Here is a 20,886-nt window from a genome sequence, read left to right as displayed (position 1 = left end):
ACATGCACCTGATTGTTATGCAGCCACACATTTATGCTGTTAAGACAAAATATTTTCAAGAGCCCATTTTTCCATTATTTTAAACTTCTCAAGACATAGTAGAATCCATAGGTGGAGTAGGAGACTGTTCAGTGTGTTGTGTATATGCTAGATTTTTGAAAGAGCTCTCCAGTTAGTCCCAATGTCCTGCTGTTTGCCCATAGTCTTACAATGTTCTCCCCCTTCACTTCCTTAATTTTCTTCGTGAAACATGGGTACTTTTTATGTTTTACTTTGTGTTATATAAAGATGCATTTGAAGTATCTGAATATACCCAGCTTATTGTTGACTCACTCAAGCCACACTTTTTACCTGAATTTTAGACTACACAAACTTCCTCCTGTTAAGTAGAAGCTGTCAGCATTTATCTGCAGTGCAAGTTGTTTGTAGGCAGCCCTCTAACCATATATTCCCATTTTAAATGAGCTCTGTACACCTTGAGGCTATATTTTCATTGCTCTTTCAGTGCATACATAAGCCCTTAAGAGATGGTTCCAAAAGTTTAGAAGTTCTAGCCCTGATCCTTTCTAAAACCAAAGGGTTCTTCTTTTGATACTGATAAAAATAGATGGTCCTCTGCATTAGTGGCAACGTTTGCTCCTTCACTGCCAGCCATCTCTATTTAAAGCAATGCTGTCAGTTATACCTTAGTGGGTGGAACTCTCACCTCTGATTCAGAATTTGAGAGTTCAACCCATTCCAGACACCCAGTCAAGGCTGACACATCCAATTCAGTACCAAGGGAGCTGTGTTCTCTGAGATGCCATTTTTCAAATAAAACTTTTAAAACAAGTATCCACCTGTCTGTTAGTGGAACAGAAAAACAAATTCCCATGCTACAATTAAAGAAACGCTGGCGAGTTCTCCTGGTTAATATCTATGCCTCAACCAATATCATTAGAATAGATTATCTGGCCATTATTACATTGTTGCTTGTGGACCTTGCTGAGCACAATTAATTGCTGTGTTTTCCTACATTACAACTAAACTGGCTAAACTTCAGAAGACGTTCATTGGCTGTGATGCACTTTGGCACAACTAGAGATCATGATAGTTGCCTTACAAACACATTTTATTTCCTTTCTGTCTTTATTTTTGAACTAGTGCCTATTTGAAAATAAGAAAAGTTTGCCTGATGGGTACAGCATTACCATCGACAGTGATGGTAGTGAACATCACCTGCTGTATATATCCTGAGGATATTAAAGATGCTGAACATGCTAGAATTTCATGTAATTGGGCAATCTTCAGAATGAGGCATTTGTTCTTTGCAGAGTGTAACAGCTAATACTACATTCGTTAAATCAGTGGGACAAATGCAGTGCACAGATGCCCTTGAATATTTCTGAAACCCAGTCTTTAATAAGCCTTTCTACAAAAATATGTTTCATTTGGTTGGCATATTCGGCTCAAGGCAGTTAAGTAGATACCAGAAATGAAAGCACAGCAGGCTTTGTTCACTATTTATAGCTAGCAAAAGGGGATGTAAATAAATAATGAGACAGATTGTGAATCGTTATTTCAATTGCAAAAGATCAACTGACTCAATCAGAAAACAATTAATAAAAGACGAAGAAAAATCACCTCAAAACATAATGGGTGGTGGTGAATTATACAAGTATAAAGGGCATATTTCGATTTAGATTATATATTCATTGGGAGCAGAAATTTTACAAAGATGTGTAAATAAGCGGAACACAGAGCAGAAATTATCCCTCACTAGGGTGGCAAGAATAATGGCTGAGAAGTTGGGAAGATATATGGTCCAGGATTTTGACCCAACAACAAGGAAGGAGTGATGACATTGTTCTAAGTCAGGATGGCGTGAATTAAATTGATTTGTAAAAGAAGCAAATGCACTGTCAGCAAAACTTTTATCACACAACAAGTTGAGGTTTCTTAATGTTTGCCAAAATTTCCAGCACATCAACTTCCTCAATCTTGATCTGTTCAAGCCTGTTTTCCTGCACCTCAAAGGTCTCATTCACAACAAGGTCCATTTCCTTAGGGAAAACCGAAACAAAAAGCTCATTTAGGGCTTCCCCTATCTGCTCAGACTCCACGCACAAGTTCCCTATGCTATCCCAGATCGGCCCTACTTTCTCCCTGATCATTCTCTCATTATTAAAGGACAGTATAACGGTGGCTGAAAGAACTTTTGATGAGGATTCGTCTACTGAGGTGGTATGGGCTGAGGTTGCCGAGGAAGGTTTATCGACTGAGTCAGTCTGGGTGGAAGTTAGGAACAGCAAGGGAACAGTCACCTCACTAGGGGTTTTCTACAGACCCCCAAATAGCAGTAGGGAGATCGAAGAACTCATAGGCTGGCAGATTGTTGAAAGGTGCAAACGTAGTAAAGTTGTTATTATGGGTGACTTCAACTTCCCCAATATAGATTGGAACCTCCTTAGTGCAGATGGTTTGGATGGAGCCGTTTTTGTCAAGTGTGTTCAGGAGGGTTTCCTTCCTTAGTATGTGGACAGGCCGACGAGGGGAGAGGCCATTTTGGATTTGGTGCTCAGCAATGAGCCAGGACAGGTGTTAGATCTCGTGGTGGGAGAACACTTTGGCAACAGTGACCACAATAGCCTCTGCTGCTTACGTAAGGTGGAGGAAGCAAGGGTCTAGCACAGCTTTAGAGGATTACAGGCTTGCTCGGATTGAGCTCAAAAGTGGACTGAGGAGGGCCAGGAGGGGGCACGAAAAAGGCTTGGCAGGAAGGATTAGGGAGAACCCGAAGGCATTTTACTCATATGTGAGGAATAAGAGAATAATCACGGAGAAGGTAGGGCCGATCAGGGATAGCGTAGGGAACTTGTGTGTGGAGTCTGAGCAGATAGTGGAAGCCCTAAATGAGTTTTTTGCTTCGGTTTTCACTCAGGAAAGGGACCTTGTTGTGAATGAGAACTTTGAGGAGCAGGAAAACAGGCTTGAACAGATCAAGATTGAGGAAGTTGATGCACTGGAAATTTTGGCAGACATTAAGATTGATAAGTCCCCAGGGCCAGACCAGATTTATCCTAGGTTGCTCCGGGAAGCGAGAAAGGAGGTTGCTAAGCCGCTGGCGAAGATCTTTGCTTCCTCACTCTCCACGGGAGTCGTACCGGAAGATTGGAGGGAGGCAAATGTTGTTCCTCTTTTCAAGAAAGGGAATAGGGAAATCCCTGGAAATTACAGACCAGTCAGTCATATGTCTGTGGTCAGCAAGGTTTTGGAAAGAATTCTGAGGGATATGATTTACGACTATTTGGAAAGGCATAGCGTGATTAAAGGGAGTCAGCATGGCTTTGTGAGGGGCAGGTCATGCCTCACAAATCTTCATGAGTTCTTTGAGGAAGTCATGAGACAGGTTGACGAGGGTTGACTAGTGGATGTGGCGTACGTGGACTTCAGCAAGGCATTTGATAAGGTTCCCCACGGCAGGCTCATTCATAAAGTCAGGAGGTATGGGATACAGGGTGATTTGGCTGTCTGGATTCAGAATTGGTTGGCTGACAGGAGGCAGAGAGTGGTTGTAGATGCTAAGTATTCTGCCTGGAGGTCAGTGCTGAGTGGTGTCCCGCAGGGCTCTGTTCTTGGGCCTCTGCTCTTTGTAGTTTTTATAAATGACTTGGATGAGGAGGTTGAGGGGTGGGTTAGTATGTTTGCTGATGACACAAAGGTTGGAGGTGCCGTTGATAATATCGAGGGCTATTGCAGGCTTCAGCGAGACATTGACAGAAGGCAGAGCAGGGCTGAGTAATGGCAGATGGAGTTCAACTTGGATAAATGCAAAGTGATGCATTTTGGAAGGTCGAACTTAAATGCTGAATATAGGATTAAAGGCAGGATTCTCGACAGTGTGGAGGAACAGCGGGATCTTGGTGTTCAAGTGCATAGCTCCCTCAAAGTTGCCACCCAGGTGGATAAGGTTGTTAAGAAAGCATATGGTGTTTTGGCTTTCATTAACAGGGGGATCGAGTTGAAGAGCCACAAGGTTATGCTGCAGCTCTACAAAACCCTGGTGAGACCACACTTGGAATATTGTGTCCAGTTCTGTTCGTCCTATTATAGGAAAGATGTGGAGGCTTTGGAGAGGGTGCAAAGGAGGTTTACCAGGATGCTGCCTGGACTGGAGAGCTTGTCTCACGAGGAGAGGTTAACTGAGCTTGTACTTTTCTCTCTGGAGAGAAGGAGGAAGAGAGGTGACCTGATCGAGGTGTACAAGGTAATGAGAGGCATGGATAGAGTCGATAGCCAGAGACTTTTCCCCAGGAGGGGTCATAGTTTTAAGATGTTAGGAGGAAGGTATAGAGGAGACGTCAGAGGGAGGTTCTTCACCCAGAGAGTTGTGAGTGCATGGAATAGTTTGCCAGTGGTAGTCGTGGAAGCGGAGTCATTAGTGACATTTAAGCGACTGCTGGACATGCACATGGACAGCAGTGAATTGAGGGGAATGAAGGTTAGGTTATTTTATTTTTGGATTAGGATTATTCTCGGCACAACATCGTGGGCCGAAGGGCCTGTACTGTGCTGTACTTTTCTATGTTCTATGTTTCATATACACTGTCTGGAAGGTATGATTGAGTGAAAATATTCAACAGAATGTTAGATGATAATTTAAATAGAATCTGTAAGGGTACACAGAAAAGGCAGGAGAATGACACAAAGTCATGATGTTCATTTGGAGAGCTGATGCAGTCACAATGAGCTGACAGGCTCCTCCTGTGCCATAGCGTTTCTCTGTTGAGGCTATCGTCTAAATGTTCACAAATGATGCTGTGAGATCTTGAAAATCATATGAAATGAAAGGCATTATGCTGTCATTATAAAACAATGTTGCATTGTCTTTGTCTGAAAAATCGCATTCAGTTTGAGTCTGTTTATCTGGTGAGTGATAGAGAGTAAACAGTATTGTCTTCTTGTGACATTTAATGTTTTTTCCATTTGTATTCCCATCTTTTGTCCTCCTTTTGATCACACTGGTTAGGCTGCATTTTGGTTTTTGATCTCCCTGAGGCTGGTTCCAAATATCAGAATTGGAGAGTTTATGCCCCTTCCCTGTTTTGCTTACTGGTTTATTCTGTGATGTCAGTCAGTCCCTGGGAGTCAGTCACCCTGTGTGGAGATCAACACTTGGAGCCTTGCTACTCTGTAGCTTGTACGTTCAGGTGATAAAATTGATCACTGGGAGAGTCTTTCAAGAATTAGCGCAGAGTGGATAAAAAAAAAGTGTTCGCACTCATGAAAGGATCAAGAACAAGAGGACATGGATTTAAAGCAAAGGTTAAAAGATTCAGGAGCAAATTAGGAAAATTTTTCAGACCGCGAATCATTAAAGTCTGGAATGTACTCCCTGAGATGGTGTCAGTGGCAGGATCAATTAAAGCATTCAGAAGGGAATTAGACTGTTGTCTGAAAAATAAAAAATGTGCAGGGTTAAGAGGAGATGACACGGCAATGGTGCTAATAGAATTGTTCATTCGGACAGCCAATGCAGATATGATGAACCAAATGGCCTATTCCTACACTGGAACAATTCAGCGATTCCTTGAAAAGATCAGCTTCTCAATTTCAAGAGAAAATTCAAAATTTTCTCCCCAAGCCATAGATATAAATTGTGAATCTCACCATTGAGCAGTGACTAGTTTATTTCCATGAATCAGAATCTCATTAAAACTCAACTTATCCTAATTGTATGCCACTTGAAGCCTCTTCCAGAGATGCCTAACCTGCAGAAGTTACCCTCCAATTATCATCTTTCTTCCTGAGAAACCAGATCCTGCAAATTCTTGATGTGTAAATAAGAGCAGGTACCTGGTAGCTCCAATTCACAGAATGAGGAGGCTGAGACAGGCAAACTGCTTCTTCCAAACAATGTCACTCTATGTTCTTCAACTCTTTATGCTTTCAAGTCAGCATCAGCCTCATCACGTTGTCATCCCAGCTCTTGGACAACTCAAAAGTTACTTCAGCCCTTCGACGCTTTACTTTGGAGATTGGGGCACTAATGACTTACAATCTCTATGGTTGTTTTGCAGGTAGGGGCATATGCTCTTGGCATGGAATGTATCTCATGGCCCTCAGCTTGCTTTCTTTCTGCTCACTCACTGCCACTCAGCTGGATGTTAGTAGCCTTTGTCTATTTCTCATTGCTTTATTAGCACATACTCACTGGCTGTAGCATTAACTTACAAACAGCCAACTTGTACATGGCTCACAGTGCTTTCTTAATGCACAGGGTTTTTACTACTCAGTCATTAGGCCTGCAGCCTCTCTGGCTTCATTGCTTTTTATTGCAGAGGATGAAAAAGACAACATTTGGGGAGCACGGAACAGTCAGACAGGAGATGTACGTGTAGCTGTGCAACACCTTGCTACATCATGTCACACTTGCGGCATGTGCTAGCAGTTTATGGGACAAACATATTGCATGCGTTTCATACAAATGGTGATGTGTTAACATCAAAGAGCAGCACTTAGTAGAGTAAATGGAACTTTAATCAGTCAGAGTATACTGCTACAATCAGTTAAGTAACTTGTCTGAATGTGTACAGCGGGCAGGTTGTTGGCAGTCAGGTACTTGGACTTAACAGAGTAGAATCTACCAGAATCCATGACTTTTCTGTCTGGGGATAGGGTCATGATGAGATCTATAAAATGCAAGCTGTCCAGTGATTACAGGCCAGTCAGAGAGCTGTGGAGACATCAGTCTGGGAATGGGCCTATTTTTCTTGCAATGAGACAGAAGGAGGGATTGAGTACAAATGAAGTGGATGGAGGAGCAGTTATTGGTGATGCAAGAGTGAGGGAGGTGGTGATGTGTAGCCTTGCATGAGCAGGAAGCGCAGAATGCAGGAGAGGCTAAGAGCTCCAATCCTGGTCGCCCTGTTATAGGAAGGGTATTATTTAACTGGGGAGGGTTCAGAAGAGATTTTGCAGAATCACTGACTCCATGTGGAAGCAGGCCGTTCGGCCCATCGAGTGTACGTCAACCGTTTGAAGAGCATCCACCCAGACACAACCTTTCCCCGCAACAATCCCTGTAACCCTGCATTTCCCATCACAAACCCACCTATCCCTGCACATCCCTGGACACTACAAGACTATTCAGCATGGCTAATCTACCTAACCTGCACATCTTTGGACTGTGGCAGGAAACTGGTACACCCAGACAAAACCCAAGGAGATGCAGAGAGGTAATGGGAACTGCAGATGCTGGAGAATCTAAGATAACAAAGTGTGAAGCTGGATGAACACAGCAGGCCAAGCAGCATCTCGGGGGCACAAAAGCTGATGTTTTGGGCCTAGACCCTTCGTCAGAGGGGGGGATGGGGAGAGGGTTCTGAAATAAATAGGGATAGAGGGGCAGGCAAACCGAAGATGGATAGAGGAGAAGGTAGGTGGAGAGGAGAGTATAAGTGGGAAGGTGGGGAGGGGATAGGTCAGTTCGGAGAGGACGGACAGGTCAAGGGGGCGGGATGAGTTTAGTAGGTAGGAAATGGAGGTGCGGCTTGAGGTGGGAGGAGGGGGATATGTGAGAGGAAGAACAGGTTAGGGAGGCGGGGACGAGCTGGGCTGGTTTTGGGATGCAGTGGCGGGAGGGGATGAGCTGGGCTGGTTTTGGGATGTAGTGGGGGAGGGGGAGGTTTTGAAGTAGACAGCATGTCCGAACTCCACACGGACAGCTGTCCGAGGGTGGAATCAAGCTTGAGTCCCTGCTCTGTGAGGCAGTAGTGCTAACCACTGAGCAACCATGCTGCCGCATTTACCAGGATATTGCTGGGAATGGAGGGTTTGAGTTGTGTGGATAGGCTGGCATTTCTTTCACTGCAGTGTAGGAGTTTGAGCAGTGACCTTATAGAGGTTTATAAAATCCTGAGGGGTATGGATAAGGTGAATAGCAGTTGTCTTTTTCCCGAAGGTTGTTGATTTCAAGACAAGGTGGCATATTTTTAAGGTGGGAGGAGAAAGATTTAAAAAAGACATGCAGGCAATTTTTTTTAACAGAGTGGTTTGTGTGTGGAATGAACTTCCAGAGGATGCGATGGATGTGGGCACAGTTAAAATGTTTGAAATATTTTAGATAAGTACATGAATGAGAAGTACTTGGAGGGATCGGTCAAGTGCAGGCGGGTGGGATAAGTTTAATTTGGGATTTTGGTCGGCATAGACTGGTTGGACTGAAGGACCTGTTTCCATGCTTAATGACTCTGTGAGAAAGAGTTGTGCGAATGTTGTTGAACGGACACAATGCCTGTACTACTGAGAGTTCTAGTCCGTGACCTTTGGTAGATGAGAAATTTAAAGTGAGTGATGTCCCTCAGAGTATCAAGTAACAGCAAGGAAATGGTGGTATTTAGCCTTGCAGATCACAGAAGATCTTTGACTTTCTTTCTACACTGTTAAGCATTTCATTGCACTCAGAACATAGGCTGCTGTCTGTTCCTTAGCTAGCTGTGTTTAGTGGAATGGTCTCCTGTAGTGACTGACTGAAGAAGAAGGCAATCCTTCTCATCAACTTGCTGTTTGCTAACACCTGCAGGTCCCAGTTGTCAAAGTGGGGGGCATGATTTCCTTTCCTTTGCACCATGTGTTGGTATTAATGATTGACCACAGAGTGAGGGCCAGTTCCTGGCTTGCAGCATCTGAAGTGGTGTGTAGTTAAGCTTTAAAAAGGGCACCAGTGGTATGATTACCACAAGTTCTGGACAGTGCCTCTGCAGTTGTATGATTTCCTGAGAAAGATGTCCAAGAGCCTGGTTGCATAATTAATAAAGTGAAGAGTGTGACCTGATGTGAGTAAAACCAATGTTAGCTTTGGCAGACAAGGTGCCTTTGATCTCATTTGACAAAACATTTCAACTGAAAATTGGAAACTTTGCCCCATGGTGATTGTTTGGTTTTGCATGTCAATAGAAGGAGCTGATTGAAAGGCTTTTTGCATTTCCCTGATATTCATAATGCCATTCTTCCTTGTAGTGATACACCGTCAGCAGCATGGGATTGTATGGCTTTGGTGTAGAGTTGATGGGCTGAAGGGCCTTTTTTGTACGGTGTGATTCTGTGACTCTATAGTACTGCAACAGAGATAACTTGTATCTGTAAAGACAAACTTTGTAAATAGTCAGTAAGATTCTTGGTTCTACCAGAGTAGAATCTACCAGGATCCATGACCTTTCAGTCTAGGGATTGGGTCATGGACAGTCCTGCAGGTCAAGTGCAAGCAGTTCAGTGATTGCAGGTAGGTCAGTTGAGGAGCTGTGGAGACATAGTCTGGGGATGGGCCAATTTTTCCTGCAATGTGACAAACACATTGTAAAGTCATCCATCTCTTAGGGTGATTGTCACCTCTATGCTAAACATCATCAAATCTGGCTCAGAAGCCCCAGTTTGGCATGGTAGTCTGTGCAGCACTTTTTTTAATTGCAAAAATATCTTGTATTCATAAGACACACTTTAGGTACATACACAATTACTAAAGCGGTCAGGTCTGTACACGCTTTGCGTATGGAGGAAAAAACAAACACTGGAGTTTGACTTTCTTGATAGATACAACAAGCCCTAAAACATTTGTTAATTAAACAAGCTACTATTTACACAAATCTAAGGCATTGGAAGGGTCTGATTACTGAATGAACCCTCATCGTACTTTGGCAGGAAGATCTTAGACAGTGGTCTTCCCAACTGTGCCTTGGCAGTAGCTGCCCACGGCTTTAGTGCATGCCTCATCACATAGTCCTGGATCTTGGAATGTGCCAGTCTGTAACACTCATTCGAGGTCAACTCTTCACACTGAAAGACCGGCAAGTTTCGGGCAGACCGACAAACACCTTTCACTGGATTGATGGTCCTCCAGGTGCAGTTGATGTTTGTCATTGTGTGTGCCCCAGGGAACAGATGATAGAGCACAGAGCCCTGAGTCACACAGTTTCTCAGCATGAGCCCTGACAGAAACCATTGGATCTTTCTCCAAACTACTTTTACATAGGCATATTCCAGAAGGAAATGTGTGTCAGTATGCATCCCGCATGCACCTTTTGCAGCTGCTTCGAGGGCAGCATGCAGTGGCACAGAGAGTCCGGGCATACATGAAGGATCTCATTAGTAGTGTCCTTCTCAAGCAACGTCTGTGTGCTTGTTGGAAAGCTGTAGCGATGAGGCCTTCTGCCAAATGAGTTTGATAGTCTGCTCAAGAAACCACTCCACAGGATCAGAGATAATGTGAACTGCAGATGCTGGAGAATCCAAGATAACAAAGTGTGAAGCTGGATGAACACAGCAGGCCAAGCAGCATCCCAGGAGCACAAGCCTCTTTTGTTACCCACAGGGTCTCGAGGAGGATACGTGCTGACCTCTGCTGGATGGACTTGTGGTCAAAGGTGTTTTCTTTCATAAATGTTTCCACAAGGGACAGGGTGATATGAAACAGTTCAACTACTCGGAGTGTTCCACGGCAATGAGGCCAGGTCCAGCCTTTGCCACACCAGGCACTGATAGAAACTCAGAAAGTACTGACACTTAATGTTTGCATACTGAAGGTCTGTACCATGAACAGAGGTGGTCACCAGGATGAGGTGGGATATGTTCCTTCCCCACCTTACCGAAGAGTTTTGTACATGGTGTCCATGCAGACACGGTCCATCTTTAACCTCGAGATGAAGTGGAAGATGGCTTGGATGACTGCTACTGCATATGTTCTGGGAATGGATCAGACTTGCGCCACATACAACTGAGAGGATACCTCACACCTGATGACCAGGTTTTTACCTGCAATGGAGAGAGAGCAGTCCTCCCAAAAGCTCTGTTTCAGACTCATTTAAGCAATAAGCTGCTCCCAAATTTTTGTACATTCCCCAGTCTGCACCACCACCCCCTACCCCTGAACCATATTCCCAACACCTTCAGGTAATCTGTCATGAAGGTGAAGGAGATAAAGGATTGTTCAGCCTGGTTCCCAAAGATACCAGATGGTCATTTTTATTAAGACTTTGCATTGATTGAAACAAATAAATGGCTTGCTTGACATTTCAGAGGGCAGTTGAGAGTCAACTACATTGCTTAGGCCAGACCAGGAGAGGATGGCAAATTTCCTTTCCTGAACATCAGTGAACGTCAGGACATTATCAGATGGGATTTTGCCAACAATAGTCAATGGTCATCAATAAAGTCTTAATTTCAGATCATTTTTATTAGACCATAAGACATAGGAGTGGAAGTAAGGCCATTCGGCCCATCAAGTCCACTCCGCCATTTAAATCATGGCTGATGGGCATTTCAACTCCACTTCCCTGTACTCTTCCCGTAGCCCTTGATTCCTTCTGAGATCAAGAATTTGTCGATCTCTGCCTTGAATTCAAGTTCCACTGTCTGCCATGGTAGGATTTGAACTCAAATTCCCAGACTATTGGTTGAGTTTCTGGATTAGCGATAACACCAGCAGGTCATTGCTTCCCCTTAGAAATATGGTTAATCCACTGAGAGTGTCTACTTACACACCAGAATTGGCATCTTTAATGTAATTAAATGTCTCAAGGCACTGCACACTGTGTGTTATTAAACAAAGTAGAACAAACCTCAAAGGAATTGTAGTATTGTCGCTTGAATAGTAACCTAAAGAAGTAGGCTAATACTCAGGGGGTAGCGCTGAAGTATTTACCTGGAATTGAAAAGTACTGTTAATGATAGTGGCTATTAAACTGTCATGGACTGTTTTAAATACCTCTCTGGTTTACTTTTGTCCTCTAAGGAAGGAGATCTATCTGTCAACCTTATCAGGTCTGGCCTGTACATTACTCTGAACCCACAGAAATGTGACTAACTCTTAATTACCCTCTGAAATGGCTTTGTCAGCCATATAGTACAAGCATAATTTACAATGGACAACAAATGCCAGCCTTACTAACTATGGGTACATCTTACATGAAGAACAACGAAAAATGGATGGTACAGATGGCCAAGCTTGCTCAAAGAGGTAGGCTTTAAAGATTATGCTAGAGTTAGCAAGGTAGAAAGCAGAGAAATTCAATGAGGGCATTCCAGACCATTTGGCCTTGATAAATGATGCCCCATGACCTGTGGCACAGCAATTAAAACGAGGAATATTTTAGAGGAGAAGTACAGACATCTTGCAGCATGGTGGAACTGGAGGAGATTACAAAGATAAGGAAGGATTAGACATTGAAAGAATTTGAAATTAAGGATACTGCTTTTAAAATCAAGATGTTGCTTGATCGGAGCCAGTGTATGTCAGCAAGCATAGGAATGACAATTTAATGGATCTTGGTGCAGTTAAGGCTCAGGCACAGTTTTGGATGAACTCAAGTTTAAGGACAGTAGAATGTGCACCAGCAGTCAGGAGTGAGCTGTAATAGTTAAGCCTAAAGGCACTGATGAGTTTCAGGAGTAGACGAGCAGTGAGTACGTTGAGCAGTGGTACTACAGCTGGATATATCCAGATTCTATATCTGATGTTCTCTACAAATTAATGTGTCTTGTACAATAACGTAAATTGGCTGGACAAATTTTAATAAGAATTTTGGGATGAGATTTGAATGGTATTGTTCACACTTTTGGTTTCAGTTGCTTGCATCCTTGGCCTTATGTTTTATACCTGTGGTACTGGACTTTGACATAGTTGATGGCTGCGATGTTCGTGATGCCTCCTACTGCATGAAGTTGTTGTATCAACACGAACCAAAGCAATGACGAAAGACTTTCTCCGTGCAGCAAATTGTACTTTGTTGCTCTTCCCCGTAGCACTGTATGTTTTTCCCTTCCAGTACTTGTAAAATTCCTTTTTTAAAAGTTACACTTGAATCTGCTTCCACTGCTCTTTTTGACAGTGCTTTCTAGATCACAACAGTGCAGAATTAGTGGCAGCAAACAACCCCTATCCAATAACACATACTGGTAAAGGTGGTAAATACCACAAGTTACCAAGTGTAGTCGACTGAGAAAATACCGCAGTTGCTATCTTACTGTTTAAAAGAATTCTTAGTTTCTGTCATCTACAAAACAGGTCACAAGTACACATCAAAAGAAAAGTGGTCCTGATACCGATACCTGGGGAACACCACAGTAGAACCTCCGTTACCTGTGAGGAACAATGAACTATCTTCTCTCTGTACTCTGGCCAGTGTCAGCACCCGCATTGTCACTGTCTTTTCAATCCTGTTGGTATTATTTCTGACAACAAGCCGATTATGTGGCGCTTCATCAAATATGTTTTGACTTTCCATATGCACAACATTATATATATATTTGTCAACTTCTTTCATCAAACAAATCATCAAGTTAGTCATACACCATTAAGTTAATAAATCTGTATCAATTTTAAATTTTCCTTGGATTATTGTCTCTCAAAATCTCCTAACTACTAACATGAAGCTAACGCTTTATACAATAAAATTTGTGTTGGGTGCCATGAACCACGATCAGACGAAGCTGGTATATCTAAAGTGCAAGTTAACCTATTGTCGTTAATGTCATTAATAGGGATTGAGTTAAAACATGACTTGAGATATACTGCAACCTGCGAAGGCCTGGAACCTCATCTCCATCGTTGGCTCTTCAGTTTTGTGAACATTGAGGGAAATGTACTTAAAACTTTAACTGGTTCTTTTACAACCTCTGCAGATTGATAGCTTTGGTATTTTATCTAGTTATGGAAGTGCACTGAGAGGTGGAGGAGATATTGGAGATTTCAGTTGGTAGTTGCCAGGTAAAAGGAACTTTACTGTCTATCCTTTCACTAATGTAGACACCAGAACCGGTAAGTATGCTGAAAATGATCTAACACAGGCCATACACATAGTTTATGATAATTTCAATGCTTTTAAATTAGATTCCTTTGGAAATATATTCCTGGGAAGGCGATGGCCTAATGGTATTATTGCTAGACTATTAGTCCAGAAAATCAGCTAATGTTCTGGAGACCTGGGTTTGAATCCCACCACAGCAGATGGTGAAATTTGAATTCAATAAAAAAAAAATCTGGATTTAAGAATCTACTGATGACCATGAAATCATTGTTGAATGTTGGAAAAACCCATCTGGCTCACAAATGTCCTTCAGAGAAATAAATCTGTCATCCTCACCTGGTCTGGCCTACATGTGACTCTAGACCCACGGCAATGTGATTAACTCTCAGCTGCTGTAGGGGAGAAACTACCAGGAGACGCGGAGAATTCTTCAGGAAGTTAAACTTTTATTTGCAAACAAAAGCTGTGACAGTCAGAAAATGGTTTCCCGATTGCCCCCGATCCTCGGGGCTCGTCATTTTTTATACCTTTTTGCTAACCTATTTTCTTCAAATTATCAGCATGCCCAATGGTATTAATTGGTAAACAACTTATGTCACTACTCTTGGATCATTTCTATCTCATGACAGAGAGCCACTGCACCTGCACTTGAAGGTCAGTTAGAGCGGTTAGTACTCCTCTACCTTATCAGGTTACTGCTGTATTCTGAAAGGCACATTGTCTACTGTCTTCCTTTGCAGCAGTCTGAGGGTGAGTGATTTATGTAGCTCTAGCAGAATTAATAAAGTTTGCAGCCTAGAAGCCATTTTGTTGCCAATATGCATCGAGAAGCCATCTTGTGCCTGTATCCAAGTTTCTTATTTATTACTACATCTGCCACAATGGTCCTTTGCCTCGGGTTGACCCCATTCCGTCATGCTAGTCCTTAGTTCTATGTTACATGCTTTAATGAACCTGATTAAGCTGCCGTTAATAGCTAACCTAGGTGTCCTACCATTGTTTTACACTCCCTTGACCTATGCTGAAGCACTTCATTCTGTTAAGGTACAGCATTCTATTGCTTATTGTAACACTCCATAAATCAGTACATCATCCTGCTGATCACTGTAAGATTTAACCCTTCGTCTGCCTCTATAGTTTTAATTTCCATCACTGCCTTCTGAAATGGCCTGGCAAGCGAATCAGTTGTATCAGTCTCTACAAAGTCTGAAAGAAATGAAACTGGGTGGATCGCCTGGCATCGACCTAGGCACTGGAAAAGACAACAACAGAAACAGCCCTGTCGACCCTACAAGGTCCTCCTCGCTAACATCTGGGAGCTAGTGCCAAAATTGAGGGAGAGCTGCCTCACAGACTAGTCAAGCAACAGCCTGACATATTCATTCTCATAGAATCATACCTTACAGACAATGTCCCAGACACCACCATCACCATCCCAGGCGTACATCCTCTCCCACCAGCAACACAGACATTGCAGAGGTGGCCGAACAGTGGTATATAGTCGGGAGGCATATTCCCTGCTCAACCATCATGAAGCCAAGGGATAAATCTTGATTCAATGGAGAGTGCAGGAGGGCATGGCAGAAGCAGCACCAGGCATAACTGAAGTTGAGGTGTCAACCTGATGAAGCCACCAAACAGGATTACTTGCACACCAAACAGCATAAGCAGCAAGTGATAGACAGACCCAAGTGATTCCACAACCAACAGACCAGATCTGTGCTCTGCAGTCCTGCTATATCCAGTTCTGAATGGTGGAAGATGATTAAACACCTCATTGGAGGATGAGGCTGCACAAATATCCGCATCCTCAACGATGGAAGAGCTCAGTATGTCAGTGCAAAAGATAAGGCTGAAGCATTTGCAGCAGTCTTCAGCCAGAAGTGCCAAGTAGATGATCCATCTCGGCCTCCTCCAGTGGTCTCCAGTATTACAGACACCAGTCTTCAGCCAATTCAGTTCACTCCACGTGATATCAAGAAACAGTGGAGGCACTGCACCCGGCAAAGGCTATGGGCCCTGACAACATTTTGGCATTAGTACTGAAGACTTGTGCTTCAGAACTTGCCACTCCCCTTGCCAAGCTGTTCTAGTACAGTTACAACACTGGCATCTACTCGACAATGTTGGAAATTGCCCGTGTATGTCCTGTATACAATAAGCAGGACAAATCAGTGCAGCCAATTATCACCTCATTAGTCTACTGTCGATCATCAGTAAAGTTTCACCAGGGCCACTCAGCTCCTGACTCATTACAGCCTTGGTTCAAGCGTGGACAAAACAACTGAATTCTGGAGATGAGGTGAGAATGACAGCCCTGTTATCAAGCTGCATCCTATTGCGTGTGGCATCACGCAGCCCTGGCAAAACTGGAATCAATGGGATTCTAAACTCTCTGGTGGTTGGTGTCATACCTGACACATAAGAAGATGGTTGTGGTTTTTGGAGATCCGTCATCTCAGCTCCAGGAAATTTCCTCAGGTTAGTGTCCTAGGCTGAACAATCTTCAGCTGCTTCATAAATGACCTTCCCTCCATCATAAGGACAGAAGTGGGAATTTTCAGCAATAATTGCATAATGTTCAGCACCAATTGTGAGTCTTCAGGTACTAAAGCAGTCCGTGTCCATACGCAACAAGATCTGGACAATACCTAGGCTTGGGCTGACAAGTGGCAAGTAACATCTGTACTACTCAAATGTTAGGCTATAACTATAACCAATAAGAGACAAGCTAACCATTGCTCCTTGATATTCAGTGGTGTTACTATCAGTGAATCCCCCACTATCAACATCGTGGGGATTATCATTGAGCAGAAACTCATGTGGACTCACCACATTAACACAGTGACTACAACAGCAGGTCAGAAGCTAGGAATACTGCAGCGAGTAACATACCACTTGAATCCCCAAAGCCTGTCCACTATGAACAAGGCACAAGTCAGGAGTGTGATGGAATGCTCCCCACTTGCCTGGATGGGTGCAGCCCCAACAATACTGTAGAAGCTTGACACCATCCAGGACAAAGCAGCCTGCTTGATCAGCACCACATTTGCAAATGTCCACTCCCTCTGCCACCGACGCCCAGTAGCCGCAGTGTATACTATCTATGAGATGTGCTGCAGAAATTCACCAAAGATCCTCAGACAGCACCTTCCAAACCCACAACCACTTCCATCTTGAAAGACAAGGGCAGCAGATATATGGGAACACCACCACCTCCAAGTTCCCCTCCAAGCCACTCACCATCCTGACTTGGAAATTTATCACCGTTACTTCACTGTCACTGGGTGAAGATCCTGGAGCTCCCTGCCTAATGGCATTGTGGGTCAACCCACAGGAGGTGGACTGCAGCAGTTCAAGAAGGCAGCTCACCATCACCTTCTCAAGGGCAACTAGGACAGGGATTCAATGCTGGCCCAGCCAGTGATGCCCTCTTTCCTCAAATGAATACATATTCACAAAAAGCTTTATTTGTCATATATTTTAGGTTTGTGAAGCCACGTTGCTACATGTAATGTTTAGTAAGTTTGTACTGCCAAATCCCTTTCGTTTCATTTAGAATTTTACTTTCCACAGAGCAGATGACATTCTTATTCTGTCTGTGAAAATGCTCCACCTAATGAACACCTATGGTCATTTGCCATTATACCCCCAACCCAAATTGTTCTGGAACACTTATAATATGGAAACAATGGAAAGTAAAGAGCAAGAGGTCCTCTGGCATGACAAAGGACCCAACTCAACTATTTCTGGAGCGTCCATACTGCTGGCTGGAACACTGGAACTATTACTTAGAACTGAGCCACCTGTAGCTGTCTTACCAAGTGTGGTAGTGCTGAGGCAGGACATGAAAGAAATAAAACATGGTTTCATAATTTGCTGATCATTCATTTTTATTACATTGAGACATTTTTTAAAGAAAAGATTTTGGAGAAAGTTCTTTTTATAAACAAAGCATGTGTTTTGACATAGTTAATATCTGTAATATCTCCAGAGAGCCAGTACAAAAAAGGAATAAAAAGTAAACTCATGATAACATTAACTTCAACTGAACTCTTTCTATTCAAGCAAGTATTGAGGGTTTATAGCTGCACTGCCAAGTAAATGATGCTATAGTTTTAATTTCCAAAGTGACTGACTGGGTCAAATGAGTTACAGTAATTTAAATCATTTTAGCAATTTTTAAAAATCTCAAATCCTGTGCAAAACAACTCGGAACTTTCCTATATCAAGTTTGATGGAGGTGAGATGGGCAACCAACCTGCCCCCAGATGATAGGCTACTTATTTAAATATTTTAATGAGGTAGTTTGTCTCAGAGGTCAACTCTATTCCAAGTTTAGCTCTGATCTGCCTGTATCTTGGACCTTGGAACACAGCATTTAAAGGCAATTGATTCCTCCTTCCTGGAGGATGTAGCACCTTTTCCATCACCAATTATGGTCCAAATTAAGCAGAAGTCTTTTATTCCAATTACTCCTGGCTTTTACTGCAAATCCACCACTTCTCACGATCACTGATTCTCTATTTCTTGACCTAGGTTCTCTCCAACTCTCCACAATCAGATCCAGACTCTATAAAGGATCCTGTGTTTTGGTAACCACACTGACTTCCGACAAGGAAGACTGGTAGAAAGAAAAGCATGCACAAATGTCTGTAGGTTTATGGACCTTTCAGCCAGAGCTTCACCCTTTACTATTTGGAAATCTTAGCCCAGTTAAGGTCAGAGCCCAATTGTCTGCCACTTGTGTAATCTAAGAACATTGCTGAGAGCAGTAAAACTGATATGTGCTGTTACAATAGATCTAATGATTGAACTTTTGCTGTCTGCTGATGACCATTTCATATACTCCTCCTATAGCTTTCTGGAATTGTTTACCACTACAATGTGCTGAAGGTACAGCGATTACTTTGTGTACCGAAGTGGGTGACCAGGTGTGCCTCGTTTATTCTTGAACCTCTCTTCTCATCTGCTGATCCCACTGAAGAAGCTCCCATTGGAATGGGCGCAACCTTGGAAATTCAGAGACAGCAGAGGATGGAAATGTTGGATCAGCAAATCATGCTGGCTCAGCTTAACCAGAACAACAGAAGGCATCGGTGGCAGGTAATGACCACTTTGGAAGTGCATGATCTAAGTTTAAATTTTTATTCTCTGTCCTTCTTGGCATCTCTCCTCCTAACTGCCATAATCATGAACCCACAACAAACAGGAAGCTTGCAAAAAGTTTTAGGTCTACTGAATTTATATGAACCTTTTTCCACTTTACCTCATCTCACCTTATCAATGTATCCTCCAATTCCTTTCTGTCTTTGGCCCAGATCTAGCTTCGTCATTTTAAAAAATGTATAAGAATGACAGAAAGTGCTGTTGAAACTCAGCAAGTTGGCAGCATCTGTGAAGAGAGAAACAGAAATAATGTTTTGAGTCCAGTATGATACTTCAGATTTCCAGCATTCACAGTATTTTGTCTGAGTGTTTAAGAATTTATATATTTATTCGCTAGTTGCGGGGCACTGCTGGCAAGCCCAGCAGCTTATGTCCAAATTTAATTGCCCTTCAGAAAGTGGCAGTGAGCTGCCTTCTTGAACGGCTGCATGTCTTTATGTACCTTTGCCTTAAATGCATTTTATATTGTTCTCAGCAACCATGCCCTGTGGTAGTAAGTTCCATATGCTTACTACTCACTGCCAGAAAAAATGATTTCTCCTGACTTTGTTATTAAATTTATGAATGACTATCATATATTCGTGGCTGTCATTTTAAATGAACATTTTTAAAAGAAAGAATACTGTTATGTAGAAACATTATGGTTTCAAACCAGGAATTGAAATGATCTTTAGGAAAGTTATGCTCAAGAGATAATTAATCTTATTTTTACAATTTTCTTCACTCAGAAATTTTGTCATATTTAAAGTAAATCATACCATTTTCATGGCATTTCTGAGTTCACTCTTTCCACTTTCACCAACCAATTCCTTGTCACAGGCCAGTGCAGTCACCCTCCCACATTTTCTTTTAAACCAGACTGTTACTTTGCACGTGGCAATGATTTGCATCGCCCACACAGAAGCATACGTTTTGACTGATAACAGGCATGGCATATAAAACAAAGAATATTCTATTTTTTGTGGGTTGGTAGTGAATTAAAACAATTTAATGCTGCAGTAATTTTGGTACCAATGCAATTGATATTGAATAGAATTTGCATCATAGAAAAAAAGCATTCGACCCAACTGTCCATGTCAGTGTTCACATTCCACGTGACCCTCTTCCCTTTCAATCTCATCCCACTCTATCGGTATAAGCAAGTTGCCCTTCAAATTTGCTCTAATGATCTACCCCTCCTATGCAAACATCTAACCACAGCACAGAAGCATTGATGATTTGTATCTTGCAATTGTCGTAAATGCTGCAATCGGGATTTGTGTTCTGTTGAATTGTACAGAAACAACAGAATAACCTTTAATTTTTTTTTCTCCTGTTACAAAGTTATCTGAGTTCCCCTTAAGTTCAATGGATCTACTCATCTCACCTGCTCCCGAGTGTCCCCAGAAGTGGAAACATCTTCTTTATACCTACCTTCTCAATGCTTGAATATTTTTAACTGTTTCTTTTGATGATACATCCCCACCCACCCAAGGTGCTCTTTTCCAACAGAAAAGCCCTCTGTTCAATCATTCCTGACAGTTTTAAACTGTCAGTTCTGGTGTCATCCTTATAAGTGTTTTGAATGTCCCCTGCACCCTTTATGTAACAGAATTCAAACACTTCTATATGAATATTCATCTAATCAAGGTCTTAGATTAACTAATTTTAACAGAGTTTCTCTGTTTATCACTTAAATTCAATTATCCATTTAATACTGTATAAAGAATAATGTATTAAATATAGTTCCATAGAGTTAAAAGTAAAACACTGGAGCTGCCAGAAAATAAAAGTTAACATGAAATTTTGGAAACACTGTAGACGTAGCTGTAGAAAGGCGAAGGGCGGATGAATTTTGAAATATTGTGACTCCTTCTCGGAACCTAAGAAGCATCATATAGTTGTTGCTCTTCCAGTGATTTAGTACTGTTCTATAATAATAACTAAATTAGAAAGA

General features: G+C 42.4%; 1 protein-coding gene across 2 annotated transcripts in view; it reads left to right on the top strand.

Moving 5' to 3' along the window:
* ubac2 (UBA domain containing 2) overlaps positions 1-20,886 on the top strand; it is a 206,402-nt gene that overhangs the window by 137,042 nt on the left and 48,474 nt on the right. For both annotated transcript variants that reach the window (XM_048533306.2, XM_048533305.2), the window contains one exon: positions 18,642-18,887. In XM_048533306.2, coding sequence (XP_048389263.1) covers positions 18,642-18,887 — 246 coding nt within the window. The remainder of the gene's footprint in view (positions 1-18,641; positions 18,888-20,886) is intronic.

Source organism: Stegostoma tigrinum, chromosome 6 (genome assembly GCF_030684315.1).
Source record: "Stegostoma tigrinum isolate sSteTig4 chromosome 6, sSteTig4.hap1, whole genome shotgun sequence".
NCBI lineage: Eukaryota > Metazoa > Chordata > Chondrichthyes > Orectolobiformes > Stegostomatidae > Stegostoma > Stegostoma tigrinum.
This window is presented reverse-complemented; position numbering and strand designations above follow the sequence as displayed.